The 23,684-nt window shown below is 36.2% G+C and overlaps 5 protein-coding genes across 7 annotated transcripts; 2 read left to right on the top strand and 3 right to left on the bottom strand.

The window, feature by feature from the left end:
* Positions 1-1,948: 1,948 nt before the first annotated feature.
* LOC111787987 (choline-phosphate cytidylyltransferase 2) lies at positions 1,949-5,919 on the bottom strand. Its single transcript, XM_023668108.2, has 8 exons — positions 5,612-5,919; positions 5,187-5,300; positions 4,804-4,899; positions 4,517-4,559; positions 4,275-4,430; positions 4,068-4,148; positions 2,677-2,787; positions 1,949-2,537 (listed from the first exon to the last, which is right to left on the bottom strand). Exons 1-8 carry the CDS (start codon positions 5,773-5,775, stop codon positions 2,352-2,354), a joined length of 951 nt encoding a protein of 316 aa, XP_023523876.1. The 5' UTR covers positions 5,776-5,919; the 3' UTR covers positions 1,949-2,351.
* Positions 5,920-8,576: 2,657 nt separating this feature from the next.
* On the bottom strand, positions 8,577-10,373 carry LOC111787986 (uncharacterized). Its single transcript, XM_023668107.2, has one exon. It carries the CDS (start codon positions 10,371-10,373, stop codon positions 9,144-9,146), a length of 1,230 nt encoding a protein of 409 aa, XP_023523875.2. The 3' UTR covers positions 8,577-9,143.
* LOC111787988 (uncharacterized) lies at positions 10,335-17,895 on the top strand. 3 transcript variants are annotated; one of them, XM_023668111.2, is made up of 6 exons: positions 10,335-10,468; positions 11,092-11,175; positions 11,798-12,071; positions 12,280-12,444; positions 14,732-16,056; positions 17,549-17,895. In XM_023668111.2, the coding sequence occupies exons 3-5, from the start codon at positions 11,810-11,812 to the stop codon at positions 14,773-14,775; spliced, it is 471 nt and encodes a 156-aa protein (XP_023523879.2). In that variant the 5' UTR covers positions 10,335-10,468; positions 11,092-11,175; positions 11,798-11,809; the 3' UTR covers positions 14,776-16,056; positions 17,549-17,895. The 3 variants fall into 3 exon arrangements, with proteins under 3 accessions (XP_023523879.2, XP_023523877.2, XP_023523880.2); XM_023668109.2 differs by having other exon boundaries at positions 10,335-10,473; XM_023668112.2 differs by having other exon boundaries at positions 10,335-10,473; positions 11,092-11,179.
* A 1,475-nt stretch (positions 17,896-19,370) lies between these two features.
* LOC111788800 (uncharacterized) lies at positions 19,371-21,789 on the bottom strand. The gene has a single exon (XM_023669316.2). It carries the CDS (start codon positions 21,372-21,374, stop codon positions 19,671-19,673), a length of 1,704 nt encoding a protein of 567 aa, XP_023525084.2. The 5' UTR covers positions 21,375-21,789; the 3' UTR covers positions 19,371-19,670.
* A 277-nt stretch (positions 21,790-22,066) lies between these two features.
* Positions 22,067-23,559, top strand: SMP1 (seed maturation protein). Its single transcript, XM_023669318.2, has one exon. It carries the CDS (start codon positions 23,086-23,088, stop codon positions 23,383-23,385), a length of 300 nt encoding a protein of 99 aa, XP_023525086.2. The 5' UTR covers positions 22,067-23,085; the 3' UTR covers positions 23,386-23,559.
* The last annotated feature ends 125 nt before the right edge of the window (positions 23,560-23,684 follow it).

Raw genomic sequence — 23,684 nt, 5'->3', positions numbered from 1 at the left:
AATAATAAAAAAATGACGGGATTGATCAAAATAGTACAAAACCAAGCCTTACGAGCTAAAATATCAATTTTATAAATAAAAATAAAAATAAAAATTATAAAATTTTAATAAAATATAATATAAGTAAAAAATAAAAAATAAAAAATAAAAAATTAAATTACATATTTAGTTTTCTAATTAAAAAAAATGCTTACTAAAACAGTAGAAAAGAAAATCTTTGTGGCCATTGATTGGACGGTGAGAGAGTGAAGCATCACAGACAGGTGAGAGGAGTAGAGTAGAGAAGGATAGAATTGGAATAAAGTACGTGGCTTTTTGGAGGACTCCAAAAGGTTTTTTTTTTTTTTTTTTTTTTTTTCCTTTTTATTTTCTACAAAAAAAAAAAAAAAATCATTAAATAAATTTGAATTTTTTGCACATAATTTATATTATTTTTTATTCTCCGATCCGTTTTTATTTGTCTCTACCAGCGGATCTAGACGTTATAGGCTGACATTGAATCATTAATAACAGTAAATTAATTGGTATTCTAAAGTGCACCAACCATTAAATTTATTCCCATATATTAAAATTTTAACCTAAGTTTCAATTTTTTCATTATTTTCCTTTTCCACTGAAAAGGTGCGGTTCGGGATTGAACGTGATTTATCTCAAAATAGTATCTCATGAAAACTGTTTTTGTGGAACATAAGGGACGCGACTCGAGCCTGAATCAACTGTGGTGCCTATGTAGGTCAACTCTTTAAGGAAAAACGTCACTAGAGGTTAGTTGACGACCCTCTACTAGAATCAGGCTCATCATGGTAGAAAATATTTAATGTGAAACCGTTGAATACCCAAGTTGCTCAGTCATCGTAGTATATAACTAATCCAGGTTTTATGCTCGATTTCGTCTCTTCTCGGCCTCTAGCTATGAAAATAGGTAGATAAAGTGTTTTCTAAAGCATCGTTTTTATCCGATTTTTAGAGGATGATTATGTCATTAAAATGAATATGAAAAAAAAAAACTAGGAAGAGAGTATTGAAGATATTTTTTTAATTATAAAATATACTTTTCATTTAAATATGATAGGCGTAATTATTAATATCTTTACTTTCTTTTTAGGACTATTACTCACAATTTTCTTACACGCCACAAACAATAACAATATACAACAACTATATACCAGTTGGGTCGGGTTGGGTTGAATTGAAAAAAAAAATTGAACCCGAAATTTTAGGTTGGTTGGGTTGGTGATCCGAGCAACTTGAATAGAATTTACAATCCAACCCAACTCTCTATTTTTTAGTTCGGTTCGGTTGGATTAGAGTCATAATTGAAGTGTTTGATATTTAAACTTTATGAAATTTTAGCTATTAATGCAATACGTGAATAAATATGATTTTTTTTTTAATTATTTAAAAAAAATCATATTTATTCACGTATTGCATTAATAGCTAAAATTTCATAAAGTTTAGATATCGAACACTTAAATTATGACTCATCACTAACATCAGTTACATATGTTAAATATTCTTAATCTTTATAAAAGTAGACTTAGAGTTGGCCCGACCCCAACAAAAAAAAAAAAAGAATCTAACTCAACCCAACTTTCATAGTTTGAGGTTGATAGTCCAGGTTTATCAAGTGATCGAGTCACGTCAGTGAATTTGGACTCGTTTTCTCAACCCAATTTTTATGGTTTAAGGTTGGTAGTCCGAGTAGGTCAGGTTATCGAGTCACGTAAGTGAATCTGGGCTCATTTTACGATGGATGGACAAGGTTGCATTCTTTTAAGATGCTCAAAAGGAGTCTTACATAAGTAAGATTCTATATTCCCTTGTAGATTAACATAGGACTTCAAAAGGAGGGAGAGCTTAGGTAAGCAAACAACCTCCTTTCAAGTATCCCACTAATCTTATATGCTTTTCACAAATTCCCTTTCAATTCTCCTTTACAGAATGACCAAAAACAAAGAGAAAGATACATATAATAATATCAAACCATATTTATCACTCTTACATTACATACAAACCCGAAAACCAAAGCTTCAAAACTCTTCGATTACAATGATTCACAAACAAAACCCGAAAAAAAAACGACCTGTTTTACAAGCTTCAAGGGAAAAAATTTCAACCTATATGCACAAACACATATCTTAAAAAGGGTCACAAAAGCCACATTGGTGCCTGAACTCACCGCCAAGTGCCTCTTTTGTTTTCCTTTTTTGCTTTGGCAATTAGCAGGTTATGGTTTACGTTTTACTGTCTGCGCCTAAACATATAGCAGAAACATACTACTACTGTAGAATCCATGAACAAGCATCAAATTATGCATGTGACATGTATTCAAACTTGATGTAAATACGTGTCTACCTTTTCTTCTCGTCTTTCTCGAATTCTTCGTAGAAGTCGTCTTCGTAATATTCTTCGTCGTCGTCGTCGTCGTAATAATATTCTTCTTCGAGGTCTGAGTCACTGTCCTTGCCATTTTCTAGATATTTTTGCTGCTGTGCCCCCATCAAACGTTCTTGAATTCGGTCTCTGATGGCTGTGCCCTAAATACACCCGTGATGTTTCAGATTTAGCCGTTTATTTTAGTTCAAGATTCACAAAACCATGTATGTTTTGTATGCTTTATCTACTTCAAAACTTGCCACATAAATGAAGAACAGGATAATTCGTGCATTAACTTACCATCTTATGACAACCTTCTTCAAACATCTCTAGAAATCCAGCCACCCAGCGATCAGCATTTTCCACCCACTCATTCCTGTGCATGCCGGCAGTTTTTGCCACTGTTTGAATCTGCAGTATCCAGAACAATCATTTTCAACAAAAAACAATAATTAAATATCCTGCCTCCATAATTAGATCGAGGTAAATAAAGCCTAAAATATAATTGTAGGTCTAACAAAACCAGATAAAGTCCTCGCTAGCACTGAAGTACAAAAAAGGACTTTTTTCACTTCAATGGGCAGAATAGAATAGACCCAAGAAGTAATCAACTTGCTGTATTAGGCGGGCTAAATATCAATTACCCATAAAAACTTCAATGCTTGAATTAGTACAAAAACAAAAATTGGGATTTCCAAGCATAAGAAAGAATTGAAAAGCAAGAATATGTCTGTGAATACATTGAAATACTAGGTTTCCATACTTTGATATCAGCACAGCTGTATGTGGAATCGTTTCACATGCTCAAAAAAAGAACCCAAAAGAATTGTAATGCTTGCATGGTAGATAGCTGGCTCAAAAGTCAACTTTTCTTACTTGAAAAGACAACTTCATGAATGTACAATTAGAATCCTTTTCTAAGAAAAGATATTACTACAAAATGAAATAAAACAAAAAGAAATGTGAAAGGCAGCCGCATAAACCACATTATTTTTGGAGTAAGTTCTAAAATCAACTGAAGGCAGACAAACCCCATAGGTACATTTACAACAAGTTGTTCTTTCGTGTTTTGCTCTTTTGGTGTCTTAATTCAAGTCATTTCAGGAAGATACAAAATGTAGCATAGAATCATCTCATCTAAGTTCTTCAATTGGTCAAGAAATCATATTCGCTTATGTGCAAGGACAGTGAAGTATCTGATCGTTCCAAATAATTATGAGTTGTAAAAACATCGAGGCATCTTAAGATGCACATACCAGGCAAGGTGAAAAAGGTGGGCCCAGAAGCACACAGTGCATAGCTAAGTCTATTAAAAATAAAACCGTAGAAATATGGATTTCATCCAATAATATTGGCTTTCTCTAATGTGAAGATCTCTAGCTTTTTTCCTGGAACTTATGATTAGCTATCAAGTCATAGAGAAAATGCACAAAACATAAGACACGCCTTTAGGTAACAAATTTGCAAGATTGCAAGTGGACTGCCCAGCTTCCTTCTTTTTTTTTTTTTTTTTTTGTTATATTAGTAAGTGTTCCGACCAGCTTGAGTGCATATAGAAATTTCTTAATGCAACACCTAAGGACAACTATCCCATAGCCTGAAATAAGAGGAATTATAAAGCAGATAATCTAATCTCAACTCCCCAACTACCGCATCCATAGGACTATTGTAAAGATATGAGATATGGGTACCTTTTCTCCCACTTTTTCTTGGTGTTCCTTCACTTTCTCCTGTAATTTCTTCAATCTCATGTTCACTCTTAACCGCTTTTCCTGGTAATTGTATACAACAAGATTGAGTTGCTTGTTAATAAACAAAATCAATATAATCAAGCTTTGCTGACTAGCAGGATAAGAATTATCGTTTTAAAAAAGGCCAATGTAGATAAAATATCATGCCTTCACAAAGCTGACTCCAAGCTCTTTCCTCGAATAACCACGGTCCAAATTACGCAGAACATATTGATTATAATCTTTGACAATCCTCATGATAATGTCTGAAGTTGATATTCCTTCTGTCCTTTTTGTTTCCTTGAACTTTCCAATTTTTTTAACCTACAAAGGAAAAGTTCCCATCTATGAAATTGTATGTACTTCAGCACCAAGTGGATCGAATGGATAAACCCATCTTCTGAACTTACAAATTCATAAACATCCTTCCCAGCTCCGGTAGCATCAGCATAACTGTATCGAGGCAGAAAAAGGATGACATGGGTCATTTAAAACAGAATTAACAAATAAATTCAATGTGAACAGATAGATACCATGGACCAACTAATTGAAGCTCTTCCTGAGACACTTTACCATCCAATCTATACTAATTAGATGGGTCGAAATGCAGATAAATGTGGTAAAGGAAATAAACTCCATTGCCCAAAAGTTACTTGACCCTCTTGGTTCACTTAGATAAAGTATATAATATCCTTACGGAAGAGAATCGTGGGCCACAAAGTCAATCTTGTGCTTGTCAATAAATTCTTGAGAGATCACCCAGGGTGCATCAGGAATCACTTCATCCACCCACCTGCGGAAAAGGGAAGGGGAAACAAGGAGCAAATAAATAAAACCACGTTGAAGAATCGGTGCAACTAAGTTTGATTCCACGTTCATAAGAAAATCTACGAAGTTCAAGCAGATATCGATTTTTTCGTAGTTCAATTTAAATCCATCATAGCTCACTTGAATTTAAAGGATTCAAACAGGCATTCTAACTAGCGTTTGTAGGTATCAAAAGCACATCTATACATAGCAGTGTTTCAAGATCCAAAAGCCCCAGTAAAGAAAAATTCATGGAATAGAGAAAAGTCATACTTGCAATGGCGAAGAGATTCATATCGTTCAGCTTCATTCATAACAGTTTTCCCTTTAAGACTGTGGGTAGTCTCATCATTGCAACATCCAACTAACAAATAAGTATTCGGGAATCTGAAATTACAAGAAGGATCAATAATTACAGCTCGTCAATTCAACAAATCAATTCTCCCAACAGAAGAATATCACGGACAAGTGAAAACAAGTTAGCAAACCTGAAAATTAAGAACAATCAAGCAGGCTAATGAATCAGAAGAAAAAAAAACTCAACAATTCCTACGACCCGGCGAAACACAGGAACTAAATTACTTAAATCGAAAAGTATCAGAAACCATAAAAATCATGGAAACTACTGTCACAGATGCAGCACATGAAGAATAACAAAGAAAACGAAGATAAATTAAGGGAAAGGAAAAGAAACGGACGATTTCTTGGCTTGCTCAAGAGAGCGAGCGTGACCGAAATGGAAGAGATCGTAGATCCCATCGGCGTAAACTCGAACTGGGCGGTCCGTCGGGTAATCAGGATTGGAATAGTTAGGAGAAGCGTTGAGAGTGGTGGTGGAATCGGCGGACTTCACCTCTGCCATTCGAATTATCTTCCGACCTCTTCTCTCCTCTTTCGCTTCCGTTCTTCTGCTTCGGCGAGCCCTCTTGTCGTGGATTTCTTCTCCTCCGACAACGCGATGTTTCCGCTCCCTATTTATTTGTTCCTTTTATTTTCTTCTGTAATTTTTAGATTCTCCATTTTTTAATATATATTATATATATATATATATATATATATATATAATATTTTTTTTTTTTTTTTTTTGAGCTAAGCTCGAATGGTTGGTTGACTCGAAGTTTGAAATTAGAGATGTCCATTATTCTCGAGAAAGGGATCCACCCTTAAAGTGTGGATGGTAGGGAGAGAGCCCGAAAAAATTTCTTATGAGCTAAGTCAAGACGAGCGTGAGAATGTATTCTTCATTTCTACGTCAATTTGCTTTTTAAAAAATGAATTTGATGTGAAATATTATTTTGTCTATTTTACGAGGTTGAATCTGAGAATATATCCCTTTACGAAGTTTTTACACGAATCGGGTTGGGTCGAGTGAGACGTTTTTTACCTCAACCCAGATATTCGAATTATAAACTTTTTAGACTCAACTCAAACAACTCTTATCAGATAATAAACTTAACCCAACTCGTAAATTTTGTCTTTATAAAATAAATTTACGTAAACAAAAATGTATATTTGAAAATTAGCAGTAAATTCTGGTCGACTTAGTTCATCTAATTTAGTTTTAAGAAAATTAATGATCCAACTTAATCTATAAATTTTTTATTTATTTAAATCCGACACAACCCAGCTCATATGAGTTGGACTGCATCGATAAATTTTGTGGGTTATCGGGCTTTTTAAACTCCTTAACAAAAACTCAATCTCAAAATTTTTTGAAGGGATGAAAATTTAATCAACAGTAGAGATGAGACGGGATGGAGAATGTAACATCGTTCAATAAAATTATCTAATTAACTGTTTAAAGATTGAAATAAAGATTTCTCTCGGGATAATTATATAAATATTAATAAATTTTACACTAAACTAAAATAATAATGATAAATGTATTACTTTATAAATAATAATTAACTAAATAATAATCATAATTAACTAATTAATTAGGTTATACGTGTATAAAAATCTCACCTACATGAATGTACGACGATTAATCAATATATTGTAACCTAAAACAACATGACGGTGATTAAGACATTTGAATAAACAAAATTTTAAAAAAATAACATTCAAACACGTTGACTTTTCGTCTTATTATAATATGTTTTTTTATTAGTTAAAGATAATGTTACCATTTTTAGAAGAATACATAAAAATTAGAATAATATTATAAAGACGTTTATTTATTTATTTAGTTAATAAATAAATAGTAAAGTTTGAGTTTTTAAAAATTATGTTCGCTCGGTATGAAATATTATTAGATTTATTAAAATATTTTACATTTTGAAATAAAATTTAAATTAGAAAATAAAAAACTATATATTATAAATTCATTTAAAAAACAAATAAAAGAATTATATATATATATATATATTTATATAAGGTCCCCATCACCAATTATCTGTTTACTTCATTAAATAAACTGACAAATAAAAAAACAAAACAAAAATAAAAAAAAAATAAATAAATGGTTCGATGAAGTGACACATCAGGGTCAGATGGTTCCAGGGAGTTCCACAGTGTAAATAATAATAATATTCTTATAATTATTATTAATTACGAAAAATTATTATTTTAAAAATAAATAATAAAATACGACGGACGGTCGTGAATTTGAGGGGCAATAGAATGAATTGGGAAATTTTCTAGTCCTACGCAAGTAGAGACTACTTCGTACGTCCTCTTATCCATGGCCGCCACGTACCTTCTTCTTCTTTTAAATTAAATTACAACAGATTGATTTTATCTATTTATTATTATTTATGTTGAAGTATTATTTTTTTAATGTTGTTTAATCATTTTTCTTCTAACGTATTATTATTATTATTATTCACTCGAATTTGAGTTAGCCATTAATTTTACTAAAAAAATATAAAAATATATATATACAAATAAAGAAACGATGATTTAATCAGATTTTGTGTCCGTACGGTTAGTCTATCTACGTCAGACTCTTGTGTAATCTACTTTCAAAAATTTATTACAACACTTGGCTCGAGAATTTAAAAAAAAAAATATTTAAATACGAGTAATTTAAAACAAAAATATTGTATTAAATTATAGATTCTAAAGTTAAAAGTAGGCTCTGGTTTTATGGTTTTAGAATTTAGAATGGATGATTCAATTTACTAAATTCTTACCACTAATTTTAATAACTCACATAAATTTTTATATCTAATAATTTAGATTTTCTTTTATTATAGAAATAACTTAATTTTTTTTTTGTTTTTTAAATTATAGATGCCAAATTTACGGTTTAAATAGTGAGCTGAATTTAACAAAGAGCTTCTTAAATTTTGCAATTCACAACTTTTAGTTACACGCCCATAACATTAAAATACGATGGATGATACTATTTTACGAGCGTTTGATTCTCGAGCCAATAACTTGTTCTTTATCACAATAGTTTTGATCTTAAGATAATCTCGTATCAAACCTAATTCTTGGGTTGATATATAATCGACTAGAATGTTTTAGTGTTTGTGGATCAAGCGTTCACTTACGGTCAAAGTTTGATATTACATAGAAATGAAATTGGTAAAATTTAAAGTCAATTATTTAGAGTGATAAAAATTTAAATTGAAGATATGAGCCAAAATTGCCAAAGTTTTGAAAAAATGGTATAAAATCTATCATACATACCCTACCAAAAATTGCATTGGATCAGACTGAGGCATAAAAGACTATTCAACTGAGAGCAGACAGGCACTGGGTAGCCCCTATTTGAATACACTTTTGCATCATTTCCAAAACTCCATAAAAAAAAAAAAAAAAAAAATTAAAAAATTAAAAAATTAAAAAAAGATGCCAAAACCCTAAAAAGAGAGAGAAAAAAAAAAACAATATTATATTATGAAAAGTAAGAGCTGCCCGCCTCTGCCCCTGCCCCCTGCCCTTGACGGCCTTCCTACTAGAGTATTATTCATTTCATGTTTAAAATCGGCAAAACGACACCACTTTGGACTTCATGGAAAGAGACAGCATCTCAACATGCTCCCACTCTTTTAGGTTCTTTCCTCTCTCACGCTCTTACTCAGAGCGTGTCTTTCAAACGCCATTTCTATTCAATTTAAAGTTAATTGAGGGGGGGGGGGGGGGGGGGGAGGGGAAAATACACAAAATTACATATTTACATGGACTTCAAAACGGTGACGTTCTTTATCCTACCAATTTGGATTCTTGGGAAATTTTTGCTTCCAAAATAGGAAATTCTTCATCTGCGCTGGCGATTTCCCGTCAGGTTCGAGTGATCCGGTTTCTGCAGTGCTGCCTCGTCTGGCCTTTACCGCCGCCGCAAGTCACTTCGGTCCTCTTCTGCGGCGAGGAAAACAGCTGGCTGAACCCGAACATCGACCCCGATGATTTCGATGAACCTCTCAGCGAGCTCACCGGGACGTTTAACACCGGCGGAACTCTCACATTCGCGGAGTATGACCTCTCGATGCCGTTGTGCTTCAATCTCGGTCCGCCATTGAAGCTACTCGGACTACTCGAACTCCTTTCTAGACTCTGAAACACTATTTTCCCTGAGGAGTTCATTCTAGGACTATCCATGGATACTTCTCTGCTCTTCACTCTACCTGATTCCCCTGGAGTCCGACGGACCGGGCTCCGCCCTATTCTCTTCGCTTCTGATTGCGATACTCTCGTTTTCACCAGATTTATCCGATTCTTGTGATCTTGATTGAATTTTGATGGCTTATCGAAATCGAGTGAGAGTCTAGGGAGATCCTCGTGCGAATGGCCAGATGATGAAGAAGAAAGAGAGAGGCGAGCAGAGGATAAGAAAACTGATTCGTAATCCAAATCCTTCAGTAACGGATGATTTAGGGCATCTGTGGACTCGGAGAACACGAGTTTCGAATTCCTGTGAAGAAATTGTTTCAGAGATTTCATTCTATTGCTCGATGAAGACAACTCCGTCTTCGGATTTTCATTCTTCGCGGATGTGTTAGTCATCTGAGTAGCCTTCTTTAGACCTAGAAGCTCTCTCCACCGACTCGAGCATCTAGGAGCGCGAGGAGAGAACGAGTACGGATCCGTACCATCGATTTCCGTTACTCTACGCGGCGTCATTGTATCAGGCGACCGCAAACCGATCTCCGTCGAGGAGAGTTTCTTAACCGACGATTTCACCGATGAAATCTGCAGCGGCATAAGCTTTCCGTCGAAGAAAAGCTCATCAGCAGGAATCAGAGTAACCGGATCTTCAAGCCTAAACTCAAAATCACTGGATGAACCTTCTAGATCTGTACCTGAAATCGCCGGCTTACTCGTCTGAGGAGTATCAGCAATGGCAGATGGACTGAGCTTAAAGCCTGAGAGGTTAGCAGACGAGTCGTCTGGATACTCGCGGCTGAAGGATGCGCGAGGGCTCAACCAACCGTAAGAAGTGTAGGCGGTACGTGAGCCGTCGAGGAAATTCTCCGGCTGTATTCCAACGTTGTTGACGCACGCAGAAGCCATGGACACCGGCGATCATGCAGAGCTTGAGATTCAGCGCGATTGGAGTGAACTGAAGAATGAAGGAGGAGCGTGTTTGCTCGACTTATACGCACAGTGTTAGGTTTTTTCTTTTTCTTTTTTAATTATTTTTTTTAACCTTTGTCCTCAAAATTTAAAATAATTAGATTTCAATTTTAAAATATATAAAACAATTTAATCTATCCAACATAATTAAAATATTAAATATATAATTAAAAAAAAAATCTGATTTAAATATTTATAAAATGAGATTTTGTTTTTTTTTTTATTTAATAATTGTTTTGTCTATATTGGACAAAATGCTGCAATCTCTGTCCAATCAAAATTTTTAAATTTGGCGTAGGTTAATTATTTTAATTTAACAATAAAAAACAATAAAGAGTCACGTGTTATTCGCGTGTAATATCTCTGTTTTTTTACTTTTTCGTGAATTTTATTTATTTTTTTCCCACTTGTAAATACAATAATAAATTAATAGAAATTGTAAGAGCCTTAAATAATAAAATAAAATAAAATGTAATTTTATTAATTAAATACAAGGGTATTTTGGTCAGAGGAAAAATATAATGGGCCTGGCCCATGTGTATGCTCTGGACACTGTCCGCATGGAAAGCCCGGCCCAGCTACCTCGAAATCATGCATTTATTCAGATTAAAATAAAATAAAATAATTTTAATATTTAATTAATCTTTCCGGCCAGGAATCTTTAAGCTGATCTCCGTCTCCGACGATTCAACCGGCGACGACGAACAGTTCGTGAAGTTTGGCGAGACTGTTAACTACGGTAGGTGGCAGTTTCCTTTTTCTTACTTCTGATGTGATTTCTCTCTGGAATTTGGTTCTCAATCTATGCTCGTATTACTCCTTTTTTTTTGTTTGTTTGTTTGAGTTTCAATGGATGTTAATCTCGCGGAATTTTTCATATCATGGAGTTATGGCCTCAAATTTGTTTTTGAAAAAATCTAGTGATCTCGGTTCAAGAATTCCAGAAATCGAGCATTTCGTTCGTCGTGCATTGTTGTTTATTGTTCCAATATTATCGTAGCATTTGGTGTCGATTTTTCTTCTTCCAGACATCTCTTAATATTTTCAGTTTCTTGCTTCATTGATCACTTTTCTTGAGGCAAAATTAGAGCAGAGTAATTGTTTGTTGCTCGGCATTGACTAGTTTCTGTTCTGGTCTTCAAGATTTCGCGATTGAAACTGCATATTAGTTCCGTTTCAATTGTAGTAGCTGCGATCTTAACTTTATGGTGTTTCTAGACACTTATTAGATGCTGAAATCGTGGAAGCTATTTTCATTTTATCTTTGTTGTCTCACATTATTGACGCACTATACTGGTAGCTAACGAACTTACAGATGGGCGATTTTCACTGTGAATAATGAACTTGGTGATCTCTTTCAGAAATTGCAAGGGATGCACAGTCTGGAGAAAGTGCACGATGATTCTGCCAACAAGGACAGCAAATTCTCTGCTGAATTGGAGCCTTCTATTAGTCCAAATGGTGATATCGAGGAAGAGAATGATATTGCAAATATGAATTTGGGAAACTCTAATGCTCTAGCAAATGGGCTCTCTTCCACGCTTATGAACATCATGAGGGATTTTGACTCCAAAGCTGATGATACTCTTAAAAGCCAAAGCCAGCTTTCATTTTCCCTTGACCGACTTACTTCAGGTAGGATTACATTTACTTTGTTTTATTAGTTTTATCATATAAAATAGAATTTCTTCCTTTGTCCAATAATATAGTTTAGGGGAAGTGTATAGGTAAATGATATTCTCTCATAATTTACCTTTTTTCTTGCCATAGATGCAAAAATGAAGCTTCTGAGTTTCATGGTTTTTTCAATGGTATAAAAAGATATTATTTTAACTTTTAACAGAACTGGATCAATTACTTGAAGATGCTCCTTTTCCATTCATCATGCAGCATGCCTTGAGGATTTCTAGTGTAAGAAAGAGAGTGTTGTCTCTAAATTCCATCTTAAGATCCGTACAACGAAGAGTAGATAACATAGATCGGGCGATCTCGATGAGTAATTTACCAGGTGATTGACTTCTCCCTTCACGGGCCTCAATTTTGTTATCTTTTATGGCTTTTAATTTAATGGAAACTTATTGAATAACATCATTGGCTGTTGAGGTTTGTTCAATGAAGGTCCTTATTCTCTCCATCTATTGGAAAAGGAAAGGTGTTATTCCCATAAAATAATGCAGGAAGAACCAAGGGCAACTCAAAACTTCAATAAAGATCCTTGTTCCTGGCATTCCCTATATAATTCTTTTTGCAGTTATGTGGGCTATTTTTGTTAGCTCCTAATTGTCAGATTTTATACGCAACTTTTCACTACATCATTGAACTGTGTGGAATCAATATATTCATTTGAAAACCTCTGTTGTGACTTCTTATGGAAGATTTAGAACTTTCCCCTTAACATGTTGCACAAAGAGGATTTAATGACGATTTTAAACCTACCAATAAGGATCTTTTACTTTTGAATTAAGAGGTGGAATTGAGGTATCGATTGCAAAACCTCAGCTGTTCTTTCTCAGGGCCTCATTCGAATATCATATGATTTTTTTTTTTTTTTTTTTTTTTTTTTTGTACATATGCATTTGGATTTGTACCTAATGTGCCTCTGCCCACCAATTCTGGCATGTTTCTTCGTTGAATGAGACCAACGTTTTAGTTTTTGAAAATTCTAGGCTAAGAATCTATTCTCTCGTTCAAACATAGTGCCATGATTTTTTAAAGCCATGCCTCTGAGGTCATAAATCATGATTTTGTTTTGCTTTCTGAATTGCATTTGGTGAGGCATCCATGGGACAAATCATTTTGCTTCTTTACAGAACAGTCTTGATCTTGACAACTTGATTTCTTTCTTCATTGTGCTTCTTTTTTCAAATGTTGATGACACATACTTTCCATGAGATGCTGTAATAAAATTCACTTATTATAGTAAGTTTTTGTAATTGAATTTCCTTTAGTTTCCAGACATTCGAATATCTATGTATGTAGGTTTTCTTCTGGGAACAAGAAACAAGTACGTAGGATATTGAAATTTCACATATATTCACCCCCGGGTAATTACCATTATAGCTGAAGTAAAAATACTTGTAGTGCTTTCTACCTTATCCTTTCTTGAATGTACTTGTCTGTCCCCTGCCTGTGCTATTATCTCTCACAGTCTGACAACCTTTCTCTTGTCCCTCTCTCTGAAGCTCTGGAGACGGAAGAAGAGAGAGAGAGAGAGAGAGAAATAGGGAATACCACCAAAACAGATGGAAGTTGACTGGTGGAGGGCAGTAGGGTTTGACAATAGGGAAAAAGATTGATTTTGGAACTTAGTCGAGGAAATATGGTATTTACATTTTTAAAATTCTGTGTATGAAGAATGAAGTAAAATTTTGGAGTGACTCCAAATGGAAGTTTATTGAACTCTCATAATATCACTAGATACTTAAGGTCCGAGTGGACTATTTAAGAGATATTACTCTACTAGAATCAGTGCCTTGTGTGTTTGTGTGTCCAGGTCACCTTGCGTGTATCCTGACTAATCTCATGGCACAACCATCTGACCGTACTACATTTGGTTGCCAAGGAAACTCTTAAGATGTTAAATGCTAGGTAGATGACTACCATGATCTAACTATATATATATATATGTATGTATGTATTCTCTCTTCTCTCTTTTCTTCTCTTTTCTTTTCTTGAAGGGGGTGGACACGATGCGGCGTGCCAGTAAGGACGCTAGGCCTCGATTAGAGAGGGGGTGAATTGGGAGGTCCCACATCGATTGGAGAAGGGAACGAGTGTTAGCGAGGACACTTGGCCCTGAAGGGGTGGAGTGTGAGATCCCATATCAGTTGGGGAAGAGAATGAAACACCCTTTATAAGAGTGTGGAAATCTCTCTTTAGCAGACACGTTTTAAAAACCTTGAGGGAAAGCCTAAAAGGAAAAGCTCAAAGACAATATCTGCTAAGGGTGGGCTTGGGCTATTACACCTTCCCTTCCTTCTCATCTCATTACGTTATGGTGATATAACTTCTAGCTTCATTGGCAGTGAAATTACTTACTAAAATTTCAAATTTCGCTCGCACGGATTATTACCCTAGAATGAAAAGTGCTCCTTCAGATTGGTGTCTCATAATTTGGATCCTCACTTTATAGACGAATTGCTTGTTTTCTGATTGACAGTCATCCACAACCAGTGGGGGGAGTAGGCATTCATTTTGTGGCTCATTTGGCTGATTGTCTATGCGTTATACATTGCAATATATTTATTATTTATTTCCTTGTATCATTGTCCCTAAAATATGCCTGTTCTCTACAGATATTCGTTCCTCTCAAAGTTCCTCGCAATCTCATAATAGTTGATCACGTCGGGAATTCCAACTATTTATTTAATTGATACAAATTGGGACTCAGGTCTCGCAGATATTTCGATGATGGTACGTAGCTGCAGCATGCGTCCGAAGGTTTTGACGACTGTGTGCATCCTTTTACTGCCCCCACCCCTCCATTTTGACTACTATGCTTGGAAATACTGTGATAGAAAAACTATTTGTGGGTAAGAGTTCTGTTTCTGAAATCAGGTGGTTCTTGCAGATTATTTTAACCTGTAAGTTGCTGTGTTCTGTTTTGTTTTTAGGAGAGTTTCTTATTAAAATAAGAATTTTCAAATGATCTAGTTATAATAAACCGATTTAAATAGAATAGTTTTAAGCTACAATGGTTACCTACTTAAAATTTAATGTCCTACGAGTTTTCTTGACAATCTAATGTCGTAGAGTTGTACTACACGGTTGTCATGTGAGATTAGTTTAAATGTATTCAAGCTATCGGTTGAAAAAGATTTCTCATTTCCTATTTTAGTTGATTAAAAAAAAACCTTTATTAGAAATACCACAATTTCGGCAAATCGCTTAGCTCCGTTCGTCTTTGGTGCAAGAGCACTCGATCAGTGAGCTATTATGCATTCTTTCAAGGGTGGCTGCTTCTAGGCAAACCTCCCGTCTCTGCACCCTTACCTCATTTATCACTGAGCAGTCATTTAGGGGCCTTAGCGGGTGATTTGGGTTGTTTTCCTCTTGACGATGAAGCTTATCCCCCATCGCCGACCTTGACCCCTGTTGTTTTGAGATCAAAGTATAGTGTACTTCGTATGAATTTGAAGTAGATAATTGACAACAATTGTTTTTTTCGTTAATTTTTTTAATCTAAAATTAATTAATTAATTAATTTGATAAATTTTCAATTGAGTATTTAATTTAATTTTCTTACAATTTAAATATAAAATTCTTTAACCTCTGATACTTAATATTGAATTTCTTACTCATTTGCGTGGAAAAACAACATTTTAAATCTAATTTATATCATATAGTTTTAGTTTTCGAAGTAAATGTATGCTTAATCCAATAATTTTTTTTTTTTTTTAAAAAGAATTTGTTTTCAAAAAGACTAAAATAACCTTCTGACTCGGTCGACCTCCACTAGTGAGGTTTAGGGTTCTGATAGCCACTATAAATGAGAAAGGTACCTACAAGTTTATCGTTTCAGTTCACACAATTCATCGACGAACAGAGGATAAAGATCGGCCTGCCACTGTTTTTCTGAGACAAAGTTCGAGTTTGTTCTCCATCAACAATGAGAGCCAAGGTTCATCTTCCTAATTTTCTTCATCTTTCGTTATCACTGTTTCCTATTCTTGCATTTTTCTCAATTTTTTCTGTATGCTTTGAGGATTTAGTTGTTTTTGCCTCGATTGGAGTCGGAATGTGTGACCGAAGTTCTGTCAGGTTTGATAACTGGATGCATTTTCCTAGCTGTGTTCATTATTCTCACTCTTTGCGAGTCGGAAACTAATGTTCTTACGGTTTATTAACTTTGGAAAGGGGATTAGGGTTTTTTGCTATTATCCTTGGATGTACTTTCCTATTTGTGTTTGTTCCTCCATGATCCTGAATCTTAAGTTACTTGTCATTGTTGGCATACCGGTTTGGATTTCTGACCTTTTTTTTTTTTTTTCTGTTTTTTTATTTGATCAAACGTTATCGTTAGTTCTATTAATTTTCAGTGTAAACCTCTCGGTAGAATCATAGGGGTATGTTATCCACTCGAGGGCGGAATAGTGTTGTAGGTTTAGTATTCCTGACCAAGATTAAGATGGTAACGAACCCTGGCCCAAGCCCACTGCTAGCAGATAGATATTGTCTGCTTTGAGCTTTGGCTTCCCCTCAGCTTTAAAACTAGTCTGTTAGGAGAAGGTTTCCACGACCTTATAAAGTGTTTTGTTCTCCTCCCCAACCACCATGGGACATCACAATCAACCCCCCTTCAAGGCCCAACGTCCTCGCTGGAACTCGTTCCTTTCTCCAATCGATGTGGGACCCCGACTGTGGCACATCACCTCGTGTCTACCCCCTTTGGGAACAGTGAGAAGGCTGGCACATCGTCAGGTGTCTGCTCTGATACTATTTGTAACGACCCTAGCCCAAGCCACCGCTAGCAGATATTGTCTCTTTGGGCTTCCCCTTAAGGCTTTAAAATTTGTATGCTAGGGGAAGGTTTCCACCACCTTATATGGTGTTTTGTTCTCCTCCCCAACCAATGTGGGACATCACAAAGATTGTGAAGTAAAAAGGTATTAGATTATCTAAATAGTATTTAGAAATCTTTGAAGCGACGAAGTTGTGTAGCATTTCAGTGTCGAGAGCTTATTTTTCAAGCACCGTTCGATAATCTTTTTCATAAGTTTATCAGTTTTTGATAATTACCTCACAATGATATTTATCTTTCTTGAATTCATAGTCAAATTCCAAAAACAAAAACAAGCTTTTAAAAACTATTTTTTCACTGGTGGGTGGGGTGGGAGTAGTGCATTCAAACGCCAAAAACTTTTGGGCCCCCTAGTTTTTTGGTAAACATTTTGTTGGGACTGATTTATGTACATTTTTTTTCCTTTTGCTTTCAACTTGAGGCTTATATGTTGGAATAACATTCATTGTTATCACCCACCACTGCGTGGAAATTGAGGTTTATAGTTTTTTGGTTCTGAATTCTTCTTTGATTCTTTGCATTCTTCTTTTTCTTGTCTCGTGTCTAAAAGAATTCTTACTTATGTCTTTTTGGGGGTGGTTCTGAATGCCAGTGGAAGAAGAAGCGTATGAGGAGGCTTAAGAGAAAGCGCCGAAAGATGAGACAGAGGTCAAAGTAGTTGGCAGATATCTGGAAAATGATCAAGCTTTCTCCTGAGACTGTTTATGGTCTCCATCGCTGTCGAGCATGAACTGCTTGAAGTCGTGGAGGTTGTAGTAGTGTTCTTACGAAGATAGTTTTGCACCATTTCCTGTGGTTTTTATTACTTTGGATAAACTTCTATAACTTGACTTGTTTTCCGTTTAAGATGTGTGTTATAACATATATTATGCATGCATGTAATGCTTTTCTTGAACCATTTCAGAAATTTTCAATGGTTAAGCTTAATTTGGCTTGGTATCTGCTGAATATTTTACCTGCAGACATAGAAGTGATTCCTCAGTTAGAAAGATCCAGCTAGCTTAGTCTTAAAATGTTATTTTGCTCCGTCTGATGGGTTGAGTATTATAATTGAGTTGTTAAAGGGACACCATTTTTCTAAGAAGAGTTAGCCGTTGGTAGCAGAGGTGCCCGCTCACTTTGCGAAGACACTGCAACTGAGCACTCAACCCTCTCTTAGGATTCTCTTAGCTAATCAGTTTGGCATTACACTTAATTACATATAGAGGGGCGAAACTGCAAAATCGAGTGAAAGAAGCGAGAGGAAAATAGCTTTACCAAGTGTTGAGAGGATCATAGAGCGGTCAGGGAGTTGAATGTTGTTTATACAAGTGATATTATACAAGTGATATCCTACCAAATGGCTCAACTGAGAAGTAGTGTACCGACCACATGAACAGGCTTGGCACTAAGAAAGATCAGGTGTTTTGTATGTTGAACCCTAACAAATGTCTAGACTTGACATATGCATGAGAAAAGAATCTTAAACCACCCACAATTTGTGTTTATAGTGATTTTCGAGAAGATAATTGGCGTTTGAGAAGATCAAGATTGCTACATATGTGATGTCTCTCGAATATTATTTGAGTCATAATAATTACATTTGGTTGTACCTATTATGTGGGAGTGAGTTATTGTTTCTCTAGACGATTTTATCGATTATATTTCAATGCATTTCAACTTTGAGGGTATGTAAGTCAAGTAAAGTAAGAACCGTAAGCGATGAGATGGGACGGGCTAACGGGCTACAAGATAGAGATGAAGAAAAAGGATTGAATATGCGAGAATTAATCTATCATCTTGACTTGAAACACTTGATTTTGAACTACTCTTATCTAGAAATCAACATTCCCCTACCCTACCGTGCACCTCTTGTCATCGCCATTTTATCGATTGACCTAGATAAGATTCGTATGGAGCCACACAGGAGAAGTCGCACTTGGTAGGTCATAAGTTTCTAGCTAAATGTCTTTCTTTCTTTCAAATACCTGAATTCACCTTCCTTCCCACTAATCTTTTGCTGGACTTGTAGCTTACTCTGGGCTATGTTGAATTCTCTTCTAAGATCTTCTCACAAGGCAGTAAGAGGAGGAAAAGTTGGGGGATTTGCAGGCTATTTTGGTCATGTTTCACCAAAGGCATGTACTATTTGGGTTTGAAAATTTGAACAATTAGAGTATGCTTATCATCAGAGATGCAACTAATTATGGAAAAGACTAAAATGTGTTATAGTCCTATTTATCACAAGCTTAGATTCTTCCCTTCCCTCACTCTTTCATCTTGGGATTTAACATCCTACAAAACAGCTTCCTTAAAGACAAGATCTAGAGAAGTAAAAAACTCAGTAGATAGTGATGGGAACCAGAACGTTGGCATAAAGATCTTCCTTCAACTACGATACATATTATATGTACGAACGGATTGGCACACAGTCGGGCAAAGAAAAAAACGAATGGGAATAAAGGAATTAACTGGAGTTATTTTATGTACACAAAAGCAGCCTAATCAACAAAAACATGTAATCAGTTGAAAATTATGCAACTCAAAAAAAGCAGTATCATCTTGTACAGATTCACAGGCTTCCAGTTCTAAGACAAAGTAAAAAGCTCAAAGAACATATTGCATTTGATAAATGTGGAATTTTTTTTGGGGGGTCATACCAGAGAGTACTTTGTTGTCTTGTTGATGAACTTTCAGCGATGTTTGTTGTTGCTCTAGCAAGTCATCTGAAACTATCACAATGGTAATTCATTTAGGTCATACTGCATAACAAGTCTTTCCACTGTGCTTTGACTTATAACATCCTTGAGTTGCAACTCCCTCAGTACTTTGGTTGCTAGATCTATCTGTTTCTCGTGGACGATCCCTTCCACGAGCGTGGTATATGTTGTTTCATTGGGCAGGTAACCTTTATTGACCATTGTTTCATAAACCTCTAAGGCCAAATCGGTTCTTCGAGATTTGCAACAACCAAAAATGAGAGAATTGTAATTTTCAGTATCAGGCTTATAGTTATTTTCCTCCATTACACTGAATATTTCAATTGCCTCATCAAGCATGCCCTCCATGCATAACCCCCGGATCAAAGACGAATAGGCAAAAGAATCGGGAGTAAACCCGTACTTTGTCATTTCATAGAGAAGTTGGAATGCTGAATATGTGTTTCCCTTTCGACACAAGCTCGTAATAACAGATTTATAGAATTCTTGAGTAGAGTAATGTTGCTTGTTGCCCAAACTTTGGAGGATGGAGAATGCCTCTTGAACCATTCCCACTTCACAAAGTGTAGCAATGGCATTGTAAGTTCCTTCATTGGGATTACAATGTCTATAAATCATTTGGTCCAAACATTTCACAACACGATCTACTTTCTTATCTCTACAAAGACGAGCAATTATTGGGTTGTAGCTTGAAGCCGTGGGCTTGAATCGTGCTCTAATCATCTCTTCCAAAACCTCAAGGGCATGTTCCGTTCGGCCATGAAAGGCAAGCGAACCAATCAATGTATTGTAAGTGACAGCCGAAGGGGCGCGATCATCACCGTCCATTTCAGCTAGAAGCACATTTGCCTCCTCCCATCTCCCTTCATAGCATAGACTCCTTAGCAAGATATTATAACTGACAACATTTGGATTGAATCCCTTTGAAGGCAATTCTCTAAATAACTGGATGGCATCATCTGTCCTACCTTCTTTACACAACCCAGTTAATAAAACATTGTAGCTAACCAAATTAGGCTTCCCACCCTTGGCAATGATCTCATCCAAAAGCTTAACAGCTGCATCCGCTCCCCGTTCCTTGTATGCAGCTTCAAGCAAAAAAGAGTATGTATATGCATTTGGGACAAGCCCCTTCTGGATTAATCTGTCTAAAAGTTGCAAGCTGTGAGTCAAATTCCCATGCATACAAAGACCTCTCACAAGAGAATTATAAGTAACAGTGTTGGTAGGATAACCATATTCCTCCATTTTGTCCACTAATTGCATTGCATAACCAACATTCCCTCTTTTACACAAAGAACTTACCAAAAAGGTATAAGAAGAAGCATCTGGAATGATTCCAGAGCCAATCATCATCTCCATTACCTTAATAGCTCTTCTAAGCTTACTGGCCTTGCAAAGATCATACAAAAGCTGAGTCGCTTGAAACACATCGGGCTTTTGGCCCTTCCCTACCAAATACTCTAAATTCAAAAAAGCATCATTAAGTCTATGTTCTCTATTCTTTTGATCGCCCTTCCCAATCCTCCAGTTTGGCAGTGTGAAAATGGTGTCCTTAGGAGAAATGGTAACCTGCGTCGATGCTAAAACTTTAGAAAATCCCTTGCTAAGTGAAAGCTTGTGGAGATTTGGGATATGGGAGAAGAAACCATATCCTCTTCTTGTGGTTTCTGGAGATGGATTTGTAATTGGAGACACTGTATTCAGCAGAGTCGCCATTGAAACTCAGTAAACTAAAACCCTAATTCTTCACAGTAATCGCTCCCAAAATCCTCCTTCTTTCTTAGCATTTAAAACCAGAACCAAAACTCTGAAATCAAATTAATCAATAACGTATTCTAAGATCTAGTATCTCTTCTTCAATCGTCTAAAAAACTTGGTAGAATTCAGGATTTTTCAGAACGAACAAAAATGAAAGGATAAGCAGAGATTGCAAGTACGAAATTCAATCAATCCTCTTCGTTTTCGACGTGAAATTTGGTAGAGAAAGGAATCATGAACATACACTGGAATTAGAAATCAATCACAGAGGCAATTCTTCTCTTCGTCTCCAAAACGCACTGAATCTTGAAGAGCTGAAATTCCACTATTTAGTTAGGGATCCAAAATGGATTATCCCTTTTTCTTTTACGCAGGTTTTCCTGGCTCCTCTCTAGACCAGTCCCCTCCACATCTCGTTATTGAAGGCTTGAATGTCCTCTAAATCCCACGCGTGCTTTCTTGCGTGACGAACACGCGCTTCTTTCTTTAAGCTCAAATTTTCCCTCTCACTTCATATTAGTTTAAGAAAATAATGTAAAAATGTTAAATAATTATATGTTTTATTTTTAATAATTATACAATAAATGTATAATTCCATAAAAATCAACATATTTAAACAAAAATGATGCTATGCTGTTGTATAAAATTGTGTTTCCCTACCCTTCATCTTCTTTTTAAAACCTAATTAAATATGGTAGGTAATAAAGTAGAAAGATCGAGGAGGAGAACAAAACACGACATTGGTTTGGTTGAGGAGGAGAACAAAACACGACATTGGTTTGGTTGAGGAGGAGAACAAAACACGACATTGGTTGGGGAGGAGAACAAAACACCGTATGGAAACCTCCCCTTAGTAGACGCGTTTTAAAACCTTGAGGGGAAGCCTATAACTGTGATGTCTCACGGGAGGAGAACAAAGCACCGTATGGAAACCTTCCCTTAGCAGACGCGTTTTAAAACCTTGAGGGAAAGCCTGAAAGGAGAAGCTCAAAGAAGACAATATCTGCTAGCGGTGGATTTGGGTCGTTACAAATGGTATTAGAGCCAGACATTAAACTATGTGCCAGCGAGGAGGTTGTTCCCCGAAGGGGGTAGACACAAGGCGATGTGCCAATAAGGACGCTAGGCCTCGAAGGGGGTGGATTTGGTGGCGGTTTGTAACGACCTAGATCCACCGCTAGCAGATATTGTCCTCTTTAGGCTTTTCCTCTCGGGCTTCCCTCGAGGCTTTAAAAGGCTCCACACCCTTCTAAATAGTGGTTTGTTCTCCTCCCCCATCAATTTGGGACATCGTCCCGATTAGAGAAAGGGGTGGATGGAAACCTTCCCTTAAAGGAAAGCTCAAACAATATTGCTAGAAAAATAATTAAATATATTTCAATTAAGAAAGATCTTATTAAAGGTTTGAATAATGGATCTCGCAATTGATTGAGCTCGCAAATATGATATTCGCAATCAAATTTTATCATGGATTAGAGATCAGAAAGTTGAATTTCAGAAAAGATTTGAGAGAGACACGAAGCGGACGAGTCATCGGAAAGAAACTTACCTGTCGATCTCTCAGCGGCCGCTCTGATGCGTGTCACCATTTCAACTTCGCCTATATACAATTCGAGAACCGAATCAGGAGCACAAGTTTGAGAGAGAGAGAGAGTTGAGCACAGTAACAATGGCGAAGAGCAAGGATGATATCACGTACGGCGTCGCTCAAGCGAAATTATCAGAAGACGAAGCTCTAAGAGTCGCTTACAAGCACGGCACGCCGCTCGAATCGGGGAAAATTGCGGACGCGGAGACTGTCGATCTCTTTTCTAGTGCGCAAAACATTTCTCAAGATCGTTCTGCCGGACGTTCATCCGCCGCCGCTACTGAATCGATTACCAATCAGTTGCGGCGAGGTGATACTAATAGCGAAGGCGGAACAGGATGCGATACTGCAGATCCTTCCGCCGGCCGTCGTTTAGGTTGAATCGGATCGGTGCGATTGTGGATAGATGCTTCTGTAGTTTGAAATTCTGTTTTCCTTTTGCTTCCTCAAATTTTGGTGCGCGTTTGAGAGTTTTTCATTTGGTTTGTGTGATCTGATCTCGAACCGAGTTGTGGAAATAGTCTCTAATACAAAATCACAGCTACTTTTACTGTCTCTCTCAAATATCATGGAATTTCATAATCCATTCACACTTTCAAGCTGAGCTACTTTTTGAATCCAACCACTCTTGCAATAGTTTCGGGCTCGAGTCGAACCACTCTTGCCGTAGTTTCGGGCCA

Source organism: Cucurbita pepo, chromosome 2 (assembly GCF_057944985.1).
Source record: "Cucurbita pepo subsp. pepo isolate OVF chromosome 2, ASM5794498v1, whole genome shotgun sequence".
Classification (NCBI taxonomy): Eukaryota; Viridiplantae; Streptophyta; class Magnoliopsida; order Cucurbitales; family Cucurbitaceae; genus Cucurbita; species Cucurbita pepo.
Note: the sequence above shows the minus strand (reverse complement) of the source record. Positions and strands in the feature narration are given on the sequence as shown.

Excerpts from the sequence above, each read along its gene's own strand:
- SMP1 (XM_023669318.2), top strand. The coding sequence starts at position 23,086 with ATGGCGAAGAGCAAGGATGATATCACGTACGGCGTCGCTCAAGCGAAA.
- LOC111788800 (XM_023669316.2), bottom strand. The coding sequence starts at position 21,374 with ATGGCGACTCTGCTGAATACAGTGTCTCCAATTACAAATCCATCTCCA.
- LOC111787986 (XM_023668107.2), bottom strand. The coding sequence starts at position 10,373 with ATGGCTTCTGCGTGCGTCAACAACGTTGGAATACAGCCGGAGAATTTC.
- LOC111787988 (XM_023668111.2), top strand. The coding sequence starts at position 11,810 with ATGCACAGTCTGGAGAAAGTGCACGATGATTCTGCCAACAAGGACAGC. Across the intron at positions 12,072-12,279 it reads CCTTGACCGACTTACTTCAG|AACTGGATCAATTACTTGAA; the intron begins GTAGGATTACAT and ends AACTTTTAACAG. Across the intron at positions 12,445-14,731 it reads CTCGATGAGTAATTTACCAG|ATATTCGTTCCTCTCAAAGT; the intron begins GTGATTGACTTC and ends TGTTCTCTACAG.
- LOC111787987 (XM_023668108.2), bottom strand. The coding sequence starts at position 5,775 with ATGGCAGAGGTGAAGTCCGCCGATTCCACCACCACTCTCAACGCTTCT. Across the intron at positions 4,560-4,803 it reads GTGGCCCACGATTCTCTTCC|TTATGCTGATGCTACCGGAG; the intron begins GTAAGGATATTA and ends GCCTCGATACAG. Across the intron at positions 4,149-4,274 it reads TTGGAGTCAGCTTTGTGAAG|GAAAAGCGGTTAAGAGTGAA; the intron begins GCATGATATTTT and ends TACAATTACCAG.